This window comes from Bidens hawaiensis, unplaced genomic scaffold (genome assembly GCF_021521415.1).
Source record: "Bidens hawaiensis isolate Kalapana, Puna unplaced genomic scaffold, B.hawaiensis_p1.1 tig00046830_1, whole genome shotgun sequence".
Taxonomy (NCBI): Eukaryota; Viridiplantae; Streptophyta; class Magnoliopsida; order Asterales; family Asteraceae; genus Bidens; species Bidens hawaiensis.
In genome coordinates, this window is record NW_027498364.1 from 43,200 (window position 1) to 63,554 (window position 20,355).

Genomic DNA, 20,355 nt, shown 5'->3' on the forward strand with positions numbered 1-20,355 from the left:
TCTGTCTAGACATCATTGCCCTATTCTCACTACTTCCCCCATTCTGTTGTGTAGGCCTGTTCTGACTACGTTCGATTCTTTCATTTGTGCATTCCTTAGCAAAGTGACCATTCTGTTGACAGTTATAACATCGAACCTTTGACTTATCAAACCCTGGTCTTTCGCCTACGAACTTTTTACCCGTTTTCTTCATGAACCTTTTAAATCTTCTTACTATCATTGCCATCTGCCACTGCAGATCCATCTCTTCCAGATCATCAGCATCAATTTGATCATAGTCTTCATCCAAAGTTGCGGGATCGACTATTTTACCTTTGATGTAATTCTCATAAGATGCAATGAAAGATGCATAGAGAGCAAACTGCTGTTCAGCTGATTTAACACTCATGGGCATCTGAGAGTAGTTGTTGGTCGGAACATTTGGGGTAAAACTACCAGTTGTGGCTTGAGGTTTTGAAGAATTACTACCTCCAGCTACAAAACATACATCACCATCCATGTTGAGAGTCACATGACCATCCTGAGTTGAATTTGAGTTTGAGTCTCCCTTTGAGTAATAAGCAGAGGATTCTGACTTTGAACTTGAGCTTGAACAAACTTTTGCACCGTACATTCCCGGATCCTGAACCTGATCAGTTGGTGTCTCTTTCCGAACCATGTTTAGTTTAAAAGTTCGTAATTTAATGACTGTTGTTTCCAAATCAATATCGGCAAACTCTTTATCTTCTCTCATCAAAACCGTGTACATTTCCCATTTCGGTGGAAGAGCATCAAGAAGTTTCTCCGCTATCTCCTCTTCTTTGTATACAATGGAGTAATTGCTAAGTTCGGTCATCAGGTGATAATATCTTGTGATAATATCATCAAGTGATTCATTTTTTAAATATTTGAACACCGAGAATTGGGTTTTTAGTAGCTTAATTTTGGATGCACGTATCCCCACATTACCTTCATATCGGTTTTCTAGAGCTTCCCATAGCTCTCTAGCAGTTTTGTATTTCTTGAATGTGTGTAGAATTTCTTGTGGAAGAGCCATGGTGATTGCTGCATGAGCTTTACTCTCTGCCTCATACATCTTCTTTTCTTCCTCTTCCATCTTGTTGTACTTCTTAATCTGATCACGACCCTCAAACAAGGCCGTTGGTGGAATGTATCCATCTTGAATGCACACCCACATCTTAGCATCTTGATATTTAACATACTGCTCAAACCGATCTTTCCAAGCCACGAAATCAGTACCCTTTAGCATTTTTGGAGCCTTAGTTGCTGAACCGGCTTCCACTTCCATTTTCACTAGTTCCGTGATGTTTATCGAAGTCATCGTTGAAAGAAACACAGCTCAAAACACGAGGAAAGTATAAAATAATTTTTTATTATTTTGAAAAGTGCCCAGTAGGCGAAGTTATGCTTAACTTCGCTTAATCTTAACTTCGCTGATATACAACTTCGCTTATCCTTAACTTCGCTTGATTCTTAACTTCGCTCCTTGACAACTTCGCTTAATTCAAGCGAACTTGTGAGACAAGCGAAGTTAATGATAACTTCGCTCAAACTTATATCTTCGCCTAAACCCTACAAACAGTGGCGGCAACTTCGCCTGATGAACAAATGGTTTTTGCAGGTCTTAATTTGACGTATTGCGAGGTATTCGAAGGTGTAATGGGTTATATTTGATAGTGGTAGATGAGTAGGACACAAAAACTCGGTATTACAACGTAAACTCGTCCCGCGAATAGTCGAACGGAACGATTTCTACACTCGTGTGATAATCCCGAACCACACAATCACGAGCAAAAGCTCTGATACCAATTGTAGGTTCCCAGCCGGATCTACACGGAAGTATCTCGTACTACGTAGGTGCGGAATCCCTACGTAAGACGATACGAGTGTTCGATACGATATACGTTAAACCCAAGCACAAATACACGTTACAATACACAAAGGACACGTTGTATTGCAACTCCTTTAACACGTGATATACCAATCACAAGTGCACCAACTGAAAAACTTTTCAAAAACTTCCCAATACAAGCCGTAAGCCAAGAATATAAAGCATTCGACAACTTCGCCTAACATGTAGGCGAAGTTGTCAATAACTTCGCTTGTTCCACAAGTTCGCTTATATTAGGCGAACTTGTGAGACAACCTATACAAACCAAAACCAAACATACTAACACGATTACAGACACTAGATATTGAACTACTGACATAATGTACCAACACTTCCTGTCCTCTTCTTTATTGCGGACCATTCCGCCCATCAAGTATCCAGCTAACTCCATCGCGGAGTCAGCAGTTAGGGGTAAATGTGACCTCACCATATTGCGGATTACCCGCGGCAGTACCCAAATGTATCGGGTAACTTTGTTGGATTCAGGATTCACCAGCTGGGGAACCAAACGACAATATTAGTGAAACTTGGTGTTGTATTCACGAAGATCCGTCCCTACGACCTTATGATTGAGAAACTTAGTTTGGATTTGGTCGGTTTCATGCATGGGACAAAACTTTCACATCAACATAGCCTTGAATTCATCCCAGCTCAAATTATACATCACCTCTCTCCCTTTGCTCATGATCATAGTATTCCACCACTCGAGCGCTTCTCCTTTGAACATAAGCGCAGAATATTGAATCTTCTCCTCATCAGAACACTTGCTTGTTATCACAATTGTTTCCATTTCCTCAAGCCATCTCACGGTTGTGATGGCTCCTTTATCACCATGGAACTCCTTCGGTCCATAGTATTTGAAATCCTTGAATGAACACCCTCCAATTTTAAGTTTCTTTAATTCTTGGCGGATTCCGCCAACAGCATTCGATTCGTGAACACTTTCCTCGACACGAGACGAGTTCGGATGAGATTTTACGGACTTTCGAGAAGGATTAACGGAGTGAGAATGTTTTGAGTTTTTCGTTTGACACCTAGCCATAGACTCTTCTCTAACCGCATCCTTAATCATCTTTTGTATTTGACTCACATACTTTTCGGGTATTGGGTCATCTTGTTTATTCACGGGGTCTTTCCCTTTTTTTTTCTTATTTCTTTCTCGTTTTCTTTTCTAGCATTTTCGTTGTTGTTGCTTTGTTCAGACATATTTATTTTTTCAATATTTCTTTTATATCTGAAATTTTAACAACGTTTCCTTTATTAAACATATTTTATTACACATTTATATATATATATATATATATATATATATATATATATATTAAAAGAGAACATTGTTGAGCAATGACTGTTGTACCGTTTTCCTTTTCTTTTGTACCTAGCTTTCCACACATCATCATCGTACCTGGGTTAGATCCTCTCCTGCGTTTGCTTTTCTATTTTATTATAACTATGTTTGTTTTGTGGGGTCTAGCTGCCGTGGAATTGTTGTTTGAAGGCCCCGTGTCCTATGTATGCACGTGTGATCCTTCTGTGTACTTTGTATATATTATGCTCATTTTTAGTTCGTAGTTTCCATGTGTTGTTGGTCAATGAGGTAGAGGACATTGGATGCTCCAGGTTTGTATTAATTTATCTCTTTAACTTCTGCTTCTAAAGGATGTAGTATAAACAATTACAACTTCATCAACCTCATTTACCCTCTAATTTTTCCTTCAGCCCTTCAACATTTAAAGCCCTCAATTTTTTTGCCTTCATCTGGGTATCTCTCATATCTTTAGACCAACAATAGTTGAATCAAACTTTTAATAGGCCAACAATAGTTGAATCACACTTTTAATAAGAAGTTGTCAGCAATAGTTTTCTTGGTACACGCCATGTGTTCGACGAAATGTCCATGGTTTTTTTTTATTTTCGTTTGTTTTTGTGTCTGGAAATGGGTTTTGGTGTACTAGGCTATGTTTTTACACTCTGACTTTACATGAACATCGGATTTTGATGTGTTTGTGTTGTTGTAGACCGTGTCGGGAATCATTGCTAGAATCAACATGTACATTTTGGGTTTTGGTGTACTAGGCTATGTTTTTACACTCTGACTTTACATGAACATCGGATTTTGATGTGTTTGTGTTGTTGTAGACCGTGTCGGGAATCATTGCTAGAATCAACATGTACATTTTGCATCTATTAGGTGAAAAAGTAACATACTAAAAAATTGATCATTTGACTTCAAAAGTATGCTTAGGTGCAGTTTTGTGTCAGACGTCACAAATATTTGGGAAATGATGCATTAATAAGTAGAAAAACTGGGGTCATTAATCCTTTGAGACACAACAGATGGACATGACTAACATGTGTACTTTTTCATATCATCCTTCAAATTAGAATTACAACAAATATACTGTTTTTAGCCATCATTATGTAAATCACCTGACCCATTTATAATAGATTTTTTAATGTCTTTTGTGTATTGCATTTTATTTGTGCGCTTACATTTTGTTTGGGGATTGTCGTTTTAGGTTCCAGCAGGTTGTTTGCTCTTTTCTGCGGGAGGTACGCGCTTATCTTTTTTTATATTTAACTTGCTCTTATATATAAACCTCTAATTATTGTGTAATTATGATGTGTGGTTTACTTGTTACTTTTATTTAGTCTTTAGATTTCCTAGATTTCCTTTAAACATTACTGATTTTGTTATGGTTATGTTTAGGGCTGTAAGCGAACCTGACGTCCGGGCGTCCGTTCGGCAAGAAGTTCGTTTATGTTCGTCCGTTTAATAAACGAACCGGACATGGACACAAAAATTTCGTTCGGTAAGCTTAACGGACGAACACGGACAAGGGCCAAGTCCGTTCGATAGTGTTCGTGAACGTCCGGTAACGTTCGTCCGATTACGTCCGGTAATGTCCGACAGGTATCGTTAGTGTTTATATCTATCCAGCATTGTAATTTAACTGCGGAATTTCTTGTGTTATTAATAACACTTTTATATTACTACACATGTTTGATGTCTCTTATATTATAGTGATCCACTTTATGTTAATATATTAAGTGTTAAGTATATTTGAATGTTATATGGTGTAATTCCTAATTTGTATGTGAAGTTGTTTAGATATATGCTTGGTGTTAATATGTAACCGTTTATATTTGTCCATTAGTGTTCGTTGTCCATTAATGTTCACATGTTTGTTTGTCCATTAATGTCCATTAGTGTCCGTTTACCCATTTTTGTCCGTTAACATCCGTTTAAAATATTAACGGACGGACATGGACGGACACAGACAAACTCAATTTCTTAATGGACGGACACGGACATGAATTTTCGTTCGGTAGAGTGTTCGTGAACCGTCCGTTTGTCCATCAAAAGCTTAACGGACGGACACGGACATGCTCTCGTCCGGTTCGGTCCGGTCCGTGTACACCCCTAGTTATGTTTGTTGTAGCTTACCTGTTTAACTTATATCTTATATATAACTCTATAATTATTTTGTATTACTTGCTTTACCAGTTGCTTATCTTTAGGCTTTACATTTCTTTAAACATTAGGGCTTTTGTTATAGTTACGTTTGCTGTAGCGGTACCTTTTTTTTACATTTTCTTTGAAGATCAATAGTTCACATGTCGCGAGAAAAAAGACCCAGAACCGGGTCATCGTCGGGTCAATCCTCTAGGCAAATATCTTATCACTCTACAGTAATGCGTGATGAAAATACGAATGTGTCTCACTATATTGATATCGGCGACTATGACAACGTTTGTGAGTTCTGTGATGCTTTCTTTTGGTTTGATGAACGCGCTATTGCTACTTCAATGAAGCATCATATGAAATACACACAATGTTGTAGAGGAGTTCGTGTTGCACTCCCGTATCCTAGGCGACCTTATACATCTATTATTCGTTTGTTTCAGCAAGCTGACTTTATGTCAAAAATTCGTGCATATAACTCAGTCTTTTCTATGACGTCTTTTGGTGCTAAGATTGACGACACCTTCAACCACGGATCCGGACCGTACATCTTTAAGATAAGCGGACAGGTTCACCATTGGTTAGGTACCCTTTGTCCTCCTCCTAATCAGAGGCCGCGTTTCTTACAAATGTATGTCTACGACACCGACAATGAAATTGCTAACCGACTTCATCCTTTTTCTTTGGGTAATGAATCTTCACTTTGTCCTCAAACAGTTAGCCTCCTTCTTAGCATCTTAGAGTCAAGAAACGAGGTTGTTAAACTTTTCTGTATGGCTAGGGATCTTTGTTTATCAGCTGAGGTGCCTGAATTTTCTGTGTGTCTGTACGGTTCGCGTGAGAAAGTTTCTTATGACATGCCATCTCCAGGTTGTATCGGTGCAATTGTTACTGATGCTGATCCCTTATGTACGTGATTTGACATTGTTGTTCGACATAGGGAAGGCGGTCAACGTATAAGCAAAATTCATCCTCTGTATATGTCGTTACAATACCCTCTTCTTTTCCTTTATGGTGAACGAGGATGGTCGCCTGAGCTTTCTCTTAGGGTAAACGATGGGGCACGTGACAGAATGCTTACCATGAATATGTACTATAGCTATCTACTACATGACCGACGTAACTTATATACACTTCTTCTAAGGGGAGGTCGGTTGCTACAACAGTTTATTGTTGATGCCTATGTGTGTATAGAGGAGAGTCGGCTTGACTATATTAGACTCAACCAGAGTGTCTTTCGTAATAACTTTCTTCAGGGCGTATGTGACGCTGTTCAACGTGGTGATACTGAGGGCAAGGAGATTGGCAAACGTACTGTGTTACCATCGTCTTTTTTCGGTCGCCCACGATACATGTATAAACATTATCAGGATGCTCTTGCTATTTGCAGAGTACACGGTAAAGCTCAGTATTTCATTACATTCACATGTAATGTGAAGTGGCCTGAGATTGAAAGATATATGTCGCGATTTCCTTCGCTAAAGTCGCAAGATCGTCCAGATATCATCGCCCGAGTATTTCATATAAAACTTAGGCTATTTCTCAAGTTTATTAAGAACAAGAAACCGTTCAGTGATATTGTCGCAGGTGCGTTGCAGATGCATTTTCTTTGTATTTATCAATATCTATTGTGCCCTAATATGTCTTGCATTAATGTCGCTATCATCGCCACTTTAATGCAAATGTATATACAGTTGAATTTCAAAAGAGAGGCCTTCCTCATTGTCACATATTTTTGTGGGTGACTCCTTCATGCATAATCAGAGATGCGTCCGAGATTGATAATTTCATCTCTGCTGAGATACCAGATCCTTCAATTGACCCCCACCTATATAGCATAGTTTCTGAGCTTTTGATTCATGGACCATGTGGACTTCTAAATCCAAATTCACCATGCATGGTCTCTGGATCTTGCTCTAAAAGCTTCCCCAAACACTACGAGCCAGAGACCTCATTCGTTGATAACGGGCGTGTACATTATAGACGATGATCAAATGGTTTCTTCGTGTGAAAGGTCAATGTAAATATTGATAGTAGATACGTCGTCCCTTACAACCGTACTTTGTCTTTGCATTTTATGGCTCACATAAATGTTGAGTACTGTGTTTGGAGTATGCTCATCAAATACCTTTTCAAGTATATATCAAAAGGTGCTGACCGTATACATTACAGTATCTCAAATTCATCAGCTTCAGTCAATGTTGCACATCGAGCCCAATCTTCGAGCATCAACGAAATTCAAAACTTTGTCGACGGTAGATTCATTTGTCCGCATGAGGCAGCATGGAGGATATTTAACTTTGACATTCATGATAGAAACCCTTCCGTCCAGGTGTTGGCTGTTCACTTAGAAAACATGCAGAAAGTTACTTTTAGAGACACAGACCAACTTCAAAATGTTGTAAATAACCCGTTCTATAGAAAAAACAACATTAACAGAGTGGCTCTCCAACAACGATAGAGACAGCAGTGGTCGACATCTAAGATACATTGATTATTTGTCAGAGTATAAATGGGATACATCATCTAAATCTAAAATATGGCTAAGACGAGCATCAGACAAACCACCCGCAATAGGAAGGCTTATCTACATACATCCTAGCTGTGGAGAGACCTTTTTCTTGCGAATGTTGTTGGGTTACCAGAGAGGTTGTACATCGTTCGTGTCTATACGAACAGTCAACGGTGAGGTATGCTCAACATTCCGAGCCGCATGTGAGAAGCTAGGGTTGCTGGATGATGATGTTGAATGGTCAACAGCATTCGAAGAGGCTTCAGCTTGGGCTACAGCAGCAGAATTGTGCGCGTTCTTCACCCAAATGCTTCTTTTTTGTGATATAACAGATCCTTTGAAGATGTGGAATGAACAATGGCATAGGATGTCAGACGATGGACAACGAAACTATGACATTGTGAATGACGAGGATCTAAAGTAGTATGTTCTGTACGAGCTAGAGTTGATACTTCGTTCTGGTTCACCTTCTAAGTCGTTAACTGACTGTGGTCTACCTTTGCCTAGAGCTGATTTACTTCAACAACTACAAAATAGTCTATTAATGGAAGAAAGAAACTACGACCGACATATGCTATCAGTTGAACACCAAGAGGCACGTTCAAAGCTCAACCCTCAACAAAAGAGAATATATGAAGATGTCATTTCTGGAATCGCTTCAACAACTCAGGTATTGGTGTTTGTGTACGGGCATGGTGGAACAGGTAAAACTTTTGTATGGACAACAATAATCTCAGCTTTGCGATCTAATGGTAGTATAGTGTTAGCAGTCGTTGCCTCTGACATAGTGTCATTGTTGCTTCCATCAGGTCGAACAGCCCACTCGTGATTCAAGATTCCATTAGACGTCACCGAAAACTCATTATGTCACATTAAGAAAAACACACAGCTTTCCCAGTTATTAACACAGACGTCTCTTATAATTTGGGATGAGGCACCAATGAACGATAGAAGATGCTTTGAAACTCTAGACAGATCTCTTAGAGACTTATTCGATTGTCAGGCTAAACCTTTCGGCAGGAAGTCAGTCTTGCTTGGTGGTGACTTCAGACAAACACTTCCGATAATACAAGGTGCTTCAAAGTCAACGATTCTCGCTTCGTCGTTACCAAGATCTTATTTGTGGAACAATTTTAAAGTGTATAAATTGACTAAAAATATGCGTCTGCAGAGACCAAACATTACTTCTGCCGAACAAAATCTAATCTCTGAATTTTCATCTTGGTTGGTTTCTATAGGTGACGGTGACATCGGTACGCCAGACATGAGCGACCCACAAGACATTAAACTCATACGTATACCTGATCAATATCTGATACCCTATACAGACAATGCATTAACAGAACTTATACGCCTCATATACGACAATGATACGTTAAAAAACCCCGATGCAACGACTCTTTCAAGAAAGGCTATCGTTTGTCCAACAAACAACATGGTCCACGAAATCAACTCTATGGTTCTCGATATGGCTGCTGGGCCAACCAAAACCTATACGAGCATAGACTCTGTTGTTCCTCATCCGGGTGATAACACCGATATAGACGTTTTGTATCCTGTTGAGTACCTTAACCTTCTAAACTTTAACGGTCTACCAACACACGTTCTTGAATTAAAATTCAATTCTCCAGTTGTACTACTAAGAAACCTCAACCCTAAAGACGGCCTTTGTAACGGCACACGATTAATAGTAACTCAACTGTTACCTGCAATTGTCGAAGTACAAATAATGACAGGCAAGTTCATAGGTCGTAAGGTATATATTGCAAAAATATCGTTAACGTATAAGGACAAAGAACTGCCATTTGAACTCAAGAGGAAACAATTCCCATTAAGACTATGCTACGCAATGACGATAAACAAAAGCCAAGGTCAATCTCTAGACAAGATAGGACTCTATCTACCACAACCGATATTCAGCCACGGTCAATTATATGTCGCTTTATCTAGAGCAACAACACCACACTCCCTAAAAATTGTTATTGTACCACACGGCGATGACGATGCAGCTTTAACAAAAAATATAGTATACTCCGATTTTCTAAAAGAAATAGATAGTACAGCAAACTAGACTAAACAACGATAGTTAACATACACTAACCATACACACACATATACGTTCGCTTCATACAAAAATGCTTACCACCGTAAATCATACATACATATACACAATATACGAATTGCATCTATTGCATACACTAACGACTTCATTACAACATGACAGATAATACAATGGCGTTAAACTGAATTCGTATCTGTGACATCAAACCGCGGTCAAAACCTCAGATGATACAAATACGTGTTATAAGGAAATGGACACCAAAATATGAAAAAGACATCTGCTATCTGTTTGTTGACCGTCATGTAAGTTGTCAACTTTAATCTCAATTATTAACTTTATCCATCGATTATAATTAACACTTCTTTTTACACAGGGTGATGCTATAGAGGTAATAGCAGACTTGGATCAACAACAACATTTTGATGAAATACTTAGGGTGCAAGCTTGCTACACAGTCACGAATTATGTAACGATACTTGCAAGGACGGTAAATAAGGTGGTTGACCACAAAGCTTCATTAGGCAATGGGCTGAAAGCTAGCATCATACCTCTCAATGATGTCGACATACCATTCTACTACAAATTCGCAACTCATGACTTGCTAAACACACATCGAAAGTACTCGAGACCGTTAGTAGGTAAATACATTCATTCAATCGTATACTTAAAGTTAATTCTTTATTAGACAAATGAACATTAATGAAACTATTTGTTAAACTTATTAAACAACTTAACATGAAAACATTTTTTTTTATTTACCTAACAACACGAACATAAACACAATTTTTTTTCCTTTAAATAAACGCACTAATACGAGCAAATTTCCCGTTCGATTATTTATATGTATACATGTTTGTTCGTTTATGGTTTGACCATTTTAAGTAATTTAAACTTGAAATGTGACTTTGATATGGACATCCATGTTTTCCTACTGTTAAGGGGATATAAAGTCCAGAAAGTTTGAACAATTTCGTCATCCACTTTTATGCTATTTATAAACACAAACATCGTCCTTTGTCACTCAGCTTGAAGGACCATAATTTCAAATGTTTTTTATATGTTATTCAACTAACAATCTGTAGGATTATTATGGTCATAACTAAATATTGTTTTAAACAAACTATCCTTTTTTAAAGCAATATACTTTGACTAAATTTGGTTGAACTTATTTAATTGTCTAATATGTTGCAGATTACATGGGATGACTCGAGAGAAAGTTCTTCCAAAACACAAGCAAGAATGAAAGGCTTCGGAAATTCCTCATACAAGACGAATGGTAAGTATTAACATATTTGAATCACAAACTCAAATCAATCTCAATGTAAGCACACTGACATAGCTAACCACGACAGGAAAAAAGAGGTAGAGATCACTTTCTGGCATGACATGGAACACCTAGCAACTAATGACATACGCGAAGGTGACATAATTGCTATAACATCAACGACTTCATCTAAATACAGAGGTGTTGTGCCAACCATTATAGATTAAAACCAACATTATAACAACACAATACAACATATAAATGTCCAAATCTAACATCCATCCACAATGGAACAGCTGGAAACTACAAGAGCCACAACACTGCACGTCAACCCCATATTTCCTGAATTAATAGAAAAGGTGGCAATACTAAAGGCACTTCCGCCTCCTCAAACCAACGTTACAATACAACAAATGCTCACCAGCAATCCAAGAAACAAGGTAATCACACCATTTTAGAAACTGAATTCGAATTCGTAGATTTAACTAGCGTTTAGAAACCTGGACCGAACTGGTAACCTTAGACAATGTTATTTGCATTTCTACTAGACCCACTGAACTACCAGTTTAAACGGTTAAGGCCTTTTTAAGTTAAATTGCTTTGGTTCGGGTCGGAACATCTCAAGGTCAACAGGATCGGGTCAAAACGGGTCCGGGTCAGATCATGTCAACGTCAGACCAGGTCAACTAGGGTTTTGGGTTGGGCTTTTTTAAACGAGCAGAGTGGGGGAAACATTTTAGTTCTTTTTACTTTTTTTGTATTCGATTTATATTTTGAGTTATAAATTTATTATTACATATTTCAAACTTTTTTTTTGGTGTTTTTTATAAGATCAAAAACCCGTACAGAAAAATTCAAACACACAGTAAAGCGTCCAGATAAGGCGGGTCTGATAACACACTCGCGCTACTCCCTTTAGAAAAATTGTCATTGAAAAGAAGGCATGTAACAACCAATTCACTAACATTCACATTAACGCAGTACTCAAACTTCAAATGCATTGCTCGCATAAAGGAATTTGAAGCTCACCGAACATGGTATACTGTCAAGTGCTCAAAATGCGGAAGAAAACTAGATGAAGAAGAAGACAACTACGCTTGCAAAGATCATGACAACATCGATCCAAAATTCAGGTAATAACACACAACACACAACCACCCGGTCTACTTCACCTCATTAACATCTCCATTACCACATTTGTTGCAGCTACTGTGTGAACGCCTCTATCATAGACGATACAACAACAACAAAGGTCATCTTCTTCAATGAAGCCATGACAGACATGCTGAAGATCTCCTGCAAGAAAATCGTCGTCGAAGGTGCAAACAACGATACACGTGTCATACCACATGAGCTCGCAACACACATCGGTCAACTCAGGTTGTATGACCTAACCATGAAAACAGACAAGGGTATCATTGTCAACAAAGCTACAGACATAGCAGCAGAACAGCCCCTCAATACACACGGACAAACTCAAAAACCACTCACAATCACACCGATAACACACGATCCCAAAAATGTCAGCTTGAAAAGGAGTCGACCTAATACACTAGGTACGATCCTTTTATAATTCCTCATGTTTAGATGAAACACAACACATGTACTAACAACATGAAATGACTATGACAGGTGCACGTAGTGAAAACCCAGAACCGAAACACCAAAAGCTACCAACTAAAGCAACACAAAAATCTCTTTTTGGCTAATGGCAAACATCACCACCCTCTAATTAGGCAATCACCAAAATGACTTGTGTAAAGCTTTTGTGCCTTAGGTATGCTAGAAAATTAGGTGGTTATGATTATGTAAGCTAACTTATACTGCACCTACCTTAATACCCCTTCACAAGGGGTAATATTTTGAATGAAAGCACTTTGCTTCTGCTTTGAATAATGTTCCGCTATAGCAACAAAATGGTTCTTAAGTTTAAAAACTTAAGAAGACACTGAAAAACTTTCAATTTAACAAAAAAAACGTGGCTAATAATTTACTTTGCAACCACACACCCGCGCAACATGTGCGTTATAAAACCTACACACAAACCCGCGCAAAGAGCGGGTTCGAAAACCTAGTTTATATATACATATATATATATCACAAAAGGATATATATATATACTTTATTTTACAACATATATATATATATCGATAGCCCTGTCATTACATAAGGACGTCTATACATCCTTTATTACACAACCCTTCATATAACACATAAATTCCATTAACACACACATCTCTTCCTTGTCATAACCTTTTCCAACATCTTTAATCCTTCATGAACTTTCTCACAACCCTTGTCAACTTGTTGCATTTGCGAAGAAACGTCTCTCCTGTATTATTCTTTTTCTTTCCTTCATCGGCCATCTTCTTCCTCCAATCATCTGTTTCGTGCAGAGCGCGGTCCAAGTGTTCTTCATACGACTACTTCGTTGGGATATCCATATTGTGGAGGTGGGTTGCGGTAACCCAACGTCACCATTTCATAGTGATTCCTCGGTTCTAGATACGGAACTTCGGTCATGTCGGATGAAAGGTAGAAGAAAGCTTCAGCAGCTTTGTTTTGTTCTCGGATCTCATTAGCTTGCTCTTCAATTGATGGAATTTCTCCTTGGAATGGTGGGAAGCTTGATGATGCTTGGTTCTTGAGATTTTCAAGATATTGAAAATATGGGTCAACAGAACAGTAACTTGGGTTTTGGGAAGTGAGTGATTCTTCCATTGATGTTGATATCTCATTAGGATTATTGGGATGCTCTTCTTCCGATTCTTCCTCAGGCTCTTCTGGTTCCTTATCTTCCATGGGTTGAGCAGTTTCATTCACCATCGAAGGCATTCAGAAACTTTCATAGGGCATCATCACCCTCATCCTTGGTTTGCGGGACGACCCTTTATCATTGGTGGGTTGAGAATTGACTTCGTTAACGGTGGAGCTTCCGGTACGCTACCTTCGTTGATCTGAGTGGCATTGCATCCAGTCGGAGGATGGGGATCTTGGTTCTTCCTTTATTGGTCGATTTGAGAGGAAGGCATAGGACGGGTGAGGATTTGGTGGTAGGTATCCAGTTGGGTAGTACTGCGGTATCTCTGATGGTTGGTATGTGGGGATCTCCGATGGTTGGTACGTCAGTACTTCTGAGGGGTGGTACATGGGTATTGTTGGTGGATGGTAGCTCGAATGTCTTGGTGGTTCATTTCCTTGTTTTAGTGGACTATCGGGAACATTTATTGGATAATGTTTGCTTCCGGGATAGTATACCGGCTTGGTCAAGTCATGTTCTACGTCTTGATTGAAGTATGCTTCATAGTAACCGTCACTCATATTGTCCTCGGGGAAAGGTTCAGCGATTCCGGCTTCTTTTGCGTTGCGCACAAAGTTCTCCATATAAGCCTTGAATGACATCTAATAATTTGGATGGTTTAGAAAGATGAGGGAAAGAAAAGGTTAGCAGCCTATCTTATCCCTAAAACAAATAATCAATTATTTTCTATACTTAGATCGAAGCTTGGGTATTGTTTTATGATACCCAATTCGCTGAGATTGATGGCTTTGATACCAATACTTGTCACACCCCGAAACACGGACTAGGAGTGTGACGCTTATGTTAGTACCATACGTGTAAATAAATCAGAGTTACGTTTAATTAGCGGAAGACTTTATAACTTGTGGATTAAAGTTGTACTATTACAAAAGACGGGATTATAAAAGGTTCCCGTTCAAGTTTTAAAGATTACTTGTTTTATAATTACAAAACCATAATTTTTAATAATATAAGTTTATACAAAATAAATCCGAGACATCGGATATCCATAGCACTTCGCCACTCCAAGTGCTAATTTTGGTCACCTGCAAAATGTAAGAAAATACATCAGCAACGAATGCTGGTGAATATGCTGACGCTAAAAATAATTTTCTTTACTTAATTACCCCTCGGGACTACGTAGGTCCAGGCCCAACGTGGCTTAGGAATAATCAAGTTAAAACAATACAATTTATAAACTCAAGTCTCTATACTCGGTTCCCCCAGGGAATCACCACAGCGTTCGACTAGTTGAGTGCCTATACGAGTACACAAGGTCATACTCCCCGCAGGCGAGCGTAATTGTGACCAGGTGTGGTGTGCCCACCACATATGAAAGGATCCAGACAAATGTACAAGATAGCCTGAGGCCAGTATTTATACTCTTGCTTATAAATGTTTTAGAGACACTTAGTCTCATGTAAAGTTTTTCAAATAACACGTTAAATTGTTTGAAAACAAGTTTGTAAAAGTTGGAGTGTATTCACCTTTTTCAATTTGGATCGGCTTCAGCACCGTCCGAGGGTCTTTCCCGTTGCTATCTCGCACCTATAGTACGAGTATAACCAATTGTTAGTCGGATGTATAATCTGGCTTAAGACCTTTAGTCTTATTTTATAAACTTTACCTCGATGAACCTTTAGTTCAAATCTCTTTTACTTGAAAACCAATAGTTTAAAAGTAATTTTTATAAACCTTTAATTTATTTATAAAACCCCGACGTTTCTTTTTCTCTAAGAAACGTATTCTTTTCTTTTATTATTTAAGAATAATCATTATCACTTAAATAATATTTTCATAACAAAGAATATATACTTACACACATATATATTTATCAATATTCATATTCTTATCTTTTGTTTCTTTCTTTGTTATGTTTTCTTTTCTTTTATCGAGATATCGAGTATAACCTCGACTTAAGGTTTAAGCCTTTATTATTATATTCAATGGTGTTATGCCTTACCTTTAAAGGCATTCGAGCAGCACTCCAACGCCACTTGATCTCATTTGACTTCTTTATCAACTTCCCTCCTCGTCGCCAAACGATAACACCAATCTTCAACACTCGTTGGCACGCTTTTCGAGACTCATCGCCATGATAACAAACGCCTTCTTGGTTGTATGTGGGTGGAGGGTGGCACGAACTTCGAGGAAACGTCGGCACACAAAACGAGAAATCGAGGCACGCTTATCGAGGCGGATCGAGGGTATGATTGTGGGATTGTAGAGAGGTGTTAGAGAGATTATTTGTATGTGTGTTTTGGTGTGAGATCATCTGAACCCGTGGCCTTCTATTTATAGGCAAATTTAAGAGCCCATTGCGATACGCGATGGCCTCCTGGCCAAGCCCGTCGCGTTCCGCGATGTAGGCCGTCTGTCTCATCACATAGACCTGCCACGTGGCGACACGTGGCAGGCGTTGTGCCGTGTGGCGACACGTGGCGACATGTTGCCACGTGGCGACACACTGTGCCACCGTCTGCCACGTGGTACACGTGTCACACGGTGTCAGACCCTTCTAGAAGGTTTTGACCATTCTCATCGCGATACGCGATGGCTTGTCCTTTTGTCCCATCGCGTATCGTGAGAGGACAAGAAAACAGATTTTTCATTTTCATCCCTAAGGTTTGGAATTTGACAAGTTTGGTCCCTAGACTTTGGAAAATTGACATTTTGAACTCGAAATTTTCATAATGTTACAGTTATGGTTATATGACCATTTGATTAATTAGTTTGAACAAGAATTTAAAATAAATAGAAATAAGATGAAGAAGACTTGAATAATTAAAAACCCTACCTTTAAAATGCAAAAAAAAATAATAATCTTTTGAACTTGTCAAGGAGTGGTGCAAGAATGAAAGGGGTGGGAGTGAGTTCTTATTTATACTAAAATAAGAAGGTTATTTTATAGAATGTTTTAATGACAAAAGTGATTAGGAGAGTGATTTGGGGAAGGAGGTTTGACCAAAATTTGAATGATGTAGGAAGATATTTTTCATTTTTTAAAAATAAATAACTTTAGGTAAAAATAAATGTGACATAACTAGATTAAAATGATGTACTTTGGTAATGCATCAATAATGTTATTTATGTGATATTTGAATAAAGAAAAAATCACGAGTGTTATAATTTTTATTTATATACATATTAGTAATGATTAATATTATTAAATAACTTTAGGAAAGAAAAACTATTACGTATGAAATATGTAACATATGGGTATATGTATAATTAACTGAATCACATCGAAAATTTTAAACGAGTCGGGTTTTCGGGTCTGAAAATTGACGAATGTTACAACTTTCCACGTAGGAGAAAACAAGTCATGTCTACTCTAATTGGGCTTGATCTGGATCAATATGTTGACGGCATTACCGAACCACCACCGCACACTCTTGAAGGTTAGCCAAATCCAGCCTATCGCTCATGGTATCGACAAGACCAGATTCTCCTCAGAGCTCTCCTCGGAAGTTGCTTAAAGACTATTCAACCAATCGTCTCCTCGGCCGAAACATCCCATCAACTGTTTCAACGCTTGACTGAAAGCTATGCCAGCGTTTCTAGATCCAGAATCATCTCGCTGAAATCAAGACTTGCCAGAACCACCAAGGGTACGAAATCAATGACTGAATTCCTCCATGAAATAAAATCAATTGCTGATAACTTAGCCTTGGCTCAAGAACCGATTAAAGAAGAGGACCTAATCGTCCACATTTTCACCCAATTAGGTGACGATTACAAGTATGTCTATGTTGCTCTATAATTTCGTGATAATCAGCTTACCTTCTCTGATGTGTTCAACAAGCTGGTGGACTACGAGCGATCGCTACTAGAAACACAAACTCCAGCCCCAATTTTTACTGTGAATAACACGTAGAGACACAGGGGACGTTTTTCCTCACGGAATGGATATGAGGGCCGAAATCATAACAGGCCCAAATTTCAGAATCAAAACAGTGGGCATCAAAACGGTTCACGTGCTAATCGTAATTCTTTTTTTTTTGCCAATTTTGTAATATTCCAGGTCATGACACCAAAGAGTGCAGGAAGTTAGCACGCTTTTTACAGGAAAACAACATTGCTATAGTCTCGACGTCATCAAACAACCCGGTAGTGAACTCGTCGATGGCAAGCTCGTCGGTACCCACCCCACCATGGATGCTTGATAGTGGGGCATCTCATCATGTGACATACGACCGATCATCCTTGCACACCCTATCAGAATATGGCGGACCCGATGAGATTGTGTTAAGAAACGGTAAAAGTCTTGCCATTTCTCACACCGGTCACACATCTCTTCCCAACTCTTCTCGTTCTTTAAACTTACAAAATGTTTTTCTCGTTCCTCACTTACCTAATAATCTTATATCCGTTGCTAAACTTTGTAAATCTAACCATGTTTCGGTTGAATTTTTTCCTTATCATTTTATTGTTAAGAATCTTCGCACGGGGGCGCATCTAATGCTGGGAGTGAACGTTAACGACGTATACTATGCAGCCATCAACTCGCTTCGTCGTCTTTCCCAAATCAACTTTACCACCAGATCTAAAGAGTCGATTCTCGCTTGGCATCACAAGCTTGGACACCCGTCAATCAAAGTCTTGAAATTTTTACTTAAGGATTTAGGACGTGATTATGATAAAAATGTCCAAGACTTTATTTCATTTTGATGCGTGCTCATTAAATAAAATTCATAAACAACCTTTTGGTGAAAACTCTTTTAAAGTGTCTAAACCATTGGAACTCGTTTATTCTGATGTTTGGGGGCCGTTAAAACCTAAAATGATGGATATACTTACTATGTTATTTTTGTTGACTTTTACTCAAAATACACATGGCTCTATCCAATGAAAAGAAAGTCGGATGTCTCCATTTTATTTCCACAATTTAAAAAGTTGGTTGAAAAATTCTTTAACACTCCCCTCGTCTCACTTTTCTCCGACAATGGGGGCAAATATACTAGTCTTATTCCATACCTTCAAAAAAATGGAGTATCTCATTTTACCACTCCCCCCACACACCCCGGAGCAAAATGGTGTCGCCGAACGACGCCATAGACATATTGTTGAAACCGGTTTATCCCTCCTACATCATGCTAACTTACCACTCACTTGTTGGACTCATGCTTTTCAAACTGCTGTCTATCTCATAAATCGTCTTCCAACAAAAATTCTTGACTTCAAATCACCTTTTGACCGGTTATACAATACGACGCCAAGTTACACAAAACTAAAACCTTTTGGTTGCTTGTGTTTCCCATGGCTCCATCCGTATGCCTCATCAAAACTTCACCCGCGGTTCGTCAAATGCATCTTCCTCGGCTACTCCTCCTCAAAAGCCACATATAAATGTTACGATTTCGTGTCTCACCGACTCTATCACTCACGACATGTTGAATTTGTGGAGCACATTTTTCCCCTCAAAAAGGACAATATATCCATTTCTCCCCTACCACTGCCGATGACTTTATCCCCACATCTACTGTGCAACTTGTCCCACCTTCCACTCATAACCCTTCCACCCATGCATACGTAGAACCTACATCTCTCACAACTCCCATACAACCCCACCCAATACTCACTCCGCCACCCATATCTCCAATTAATACCAACACGCATCAACACCCAAACCTCGATTCTCCGGTCACATCACAATCCATTTCTACAAACTCTTCTGACCCGCCTTCACCGAACCCTTCCATAACTTCTAATCACTCTTCACCACTATCCCCTAACCCCTCTCCTATCCAACATACCAACACAACCACACCCGAAGCAACATCGCCTGCAACACCCTCCACTACCTCTAACCCAACTGCTCGACCACAACTCATTATCAAGCTTCCCAAGATCCTAAGTGGCGACATGCCATGGATCTCGATTTCAATGCCCTACTCCAAAACCAAACGTGGGATCTTGTACCTTCCACCTCTCACACACCAGTTGGTTGCAAATGGGTCTTTCGAATCAAATGTAATCCCAATGGCTCCATTGAAAAATACAAGGCGCGTCTTGTGGCAAAAGGGTATCTCCAACAATATGGGAAAGATTACTTTGATACATTTAGTCCTATCACAAAACCCATCACCATCCGCACAATTCTTCCATAGCTCATTCCAAAAATTGGCCGCTACGGCAACTCGATGTTAACAATACATTTCTTCACGGTACCCTTCACGAGGATGTCTTTATGACTCAACCACTAGGTTATGTCAATTCTCAATTCCCTAATCATGTCTGCAAACTCAAAAAGTCATTATACAGTCTTAAACAAGCTCCTCGAGCTTGGTACATTGAGCTCACCAAATTCCTCCTCACTTTTGGATTCACCAAGTCTTTAGCTGATTCTTCCCTATTCAT

The 20,355-nt window shown here is 38.9% G+C and overlaps 1 protein-coding gene across 1 annotated transcript; it reads left to right on the forward strand.

Annotated features, from left to right (window-relative positions):
* The first annotated feature begins 8,809 nt into the window (after positions 1-8,809).
* LOC143596652 (uncharacterized) lies at positions 8,810-9,940 on the forward strand. The gene has a single exon (XM_077075367.1). It carries the CDS (start codon positions 8,810-8,812, stop codon positions 9,938-9,940), a length of 1,131 nt encoding a protein of 376 aa, XP_076931482.1.
* The last annotated feature ends 10,415 nt before the right edge of the window (positions 9,941-20,355 follow it).

Bases quoted from the DNA above. Each gene is read 5' to 3' on its own strand.
- LOC143596652 (XM_077075367.1), top strand. From the start codon at position 8,810: ATGAACGATAGAAGATGCTTTGAAACTCTAGACAGATCTCTTAGAGAC.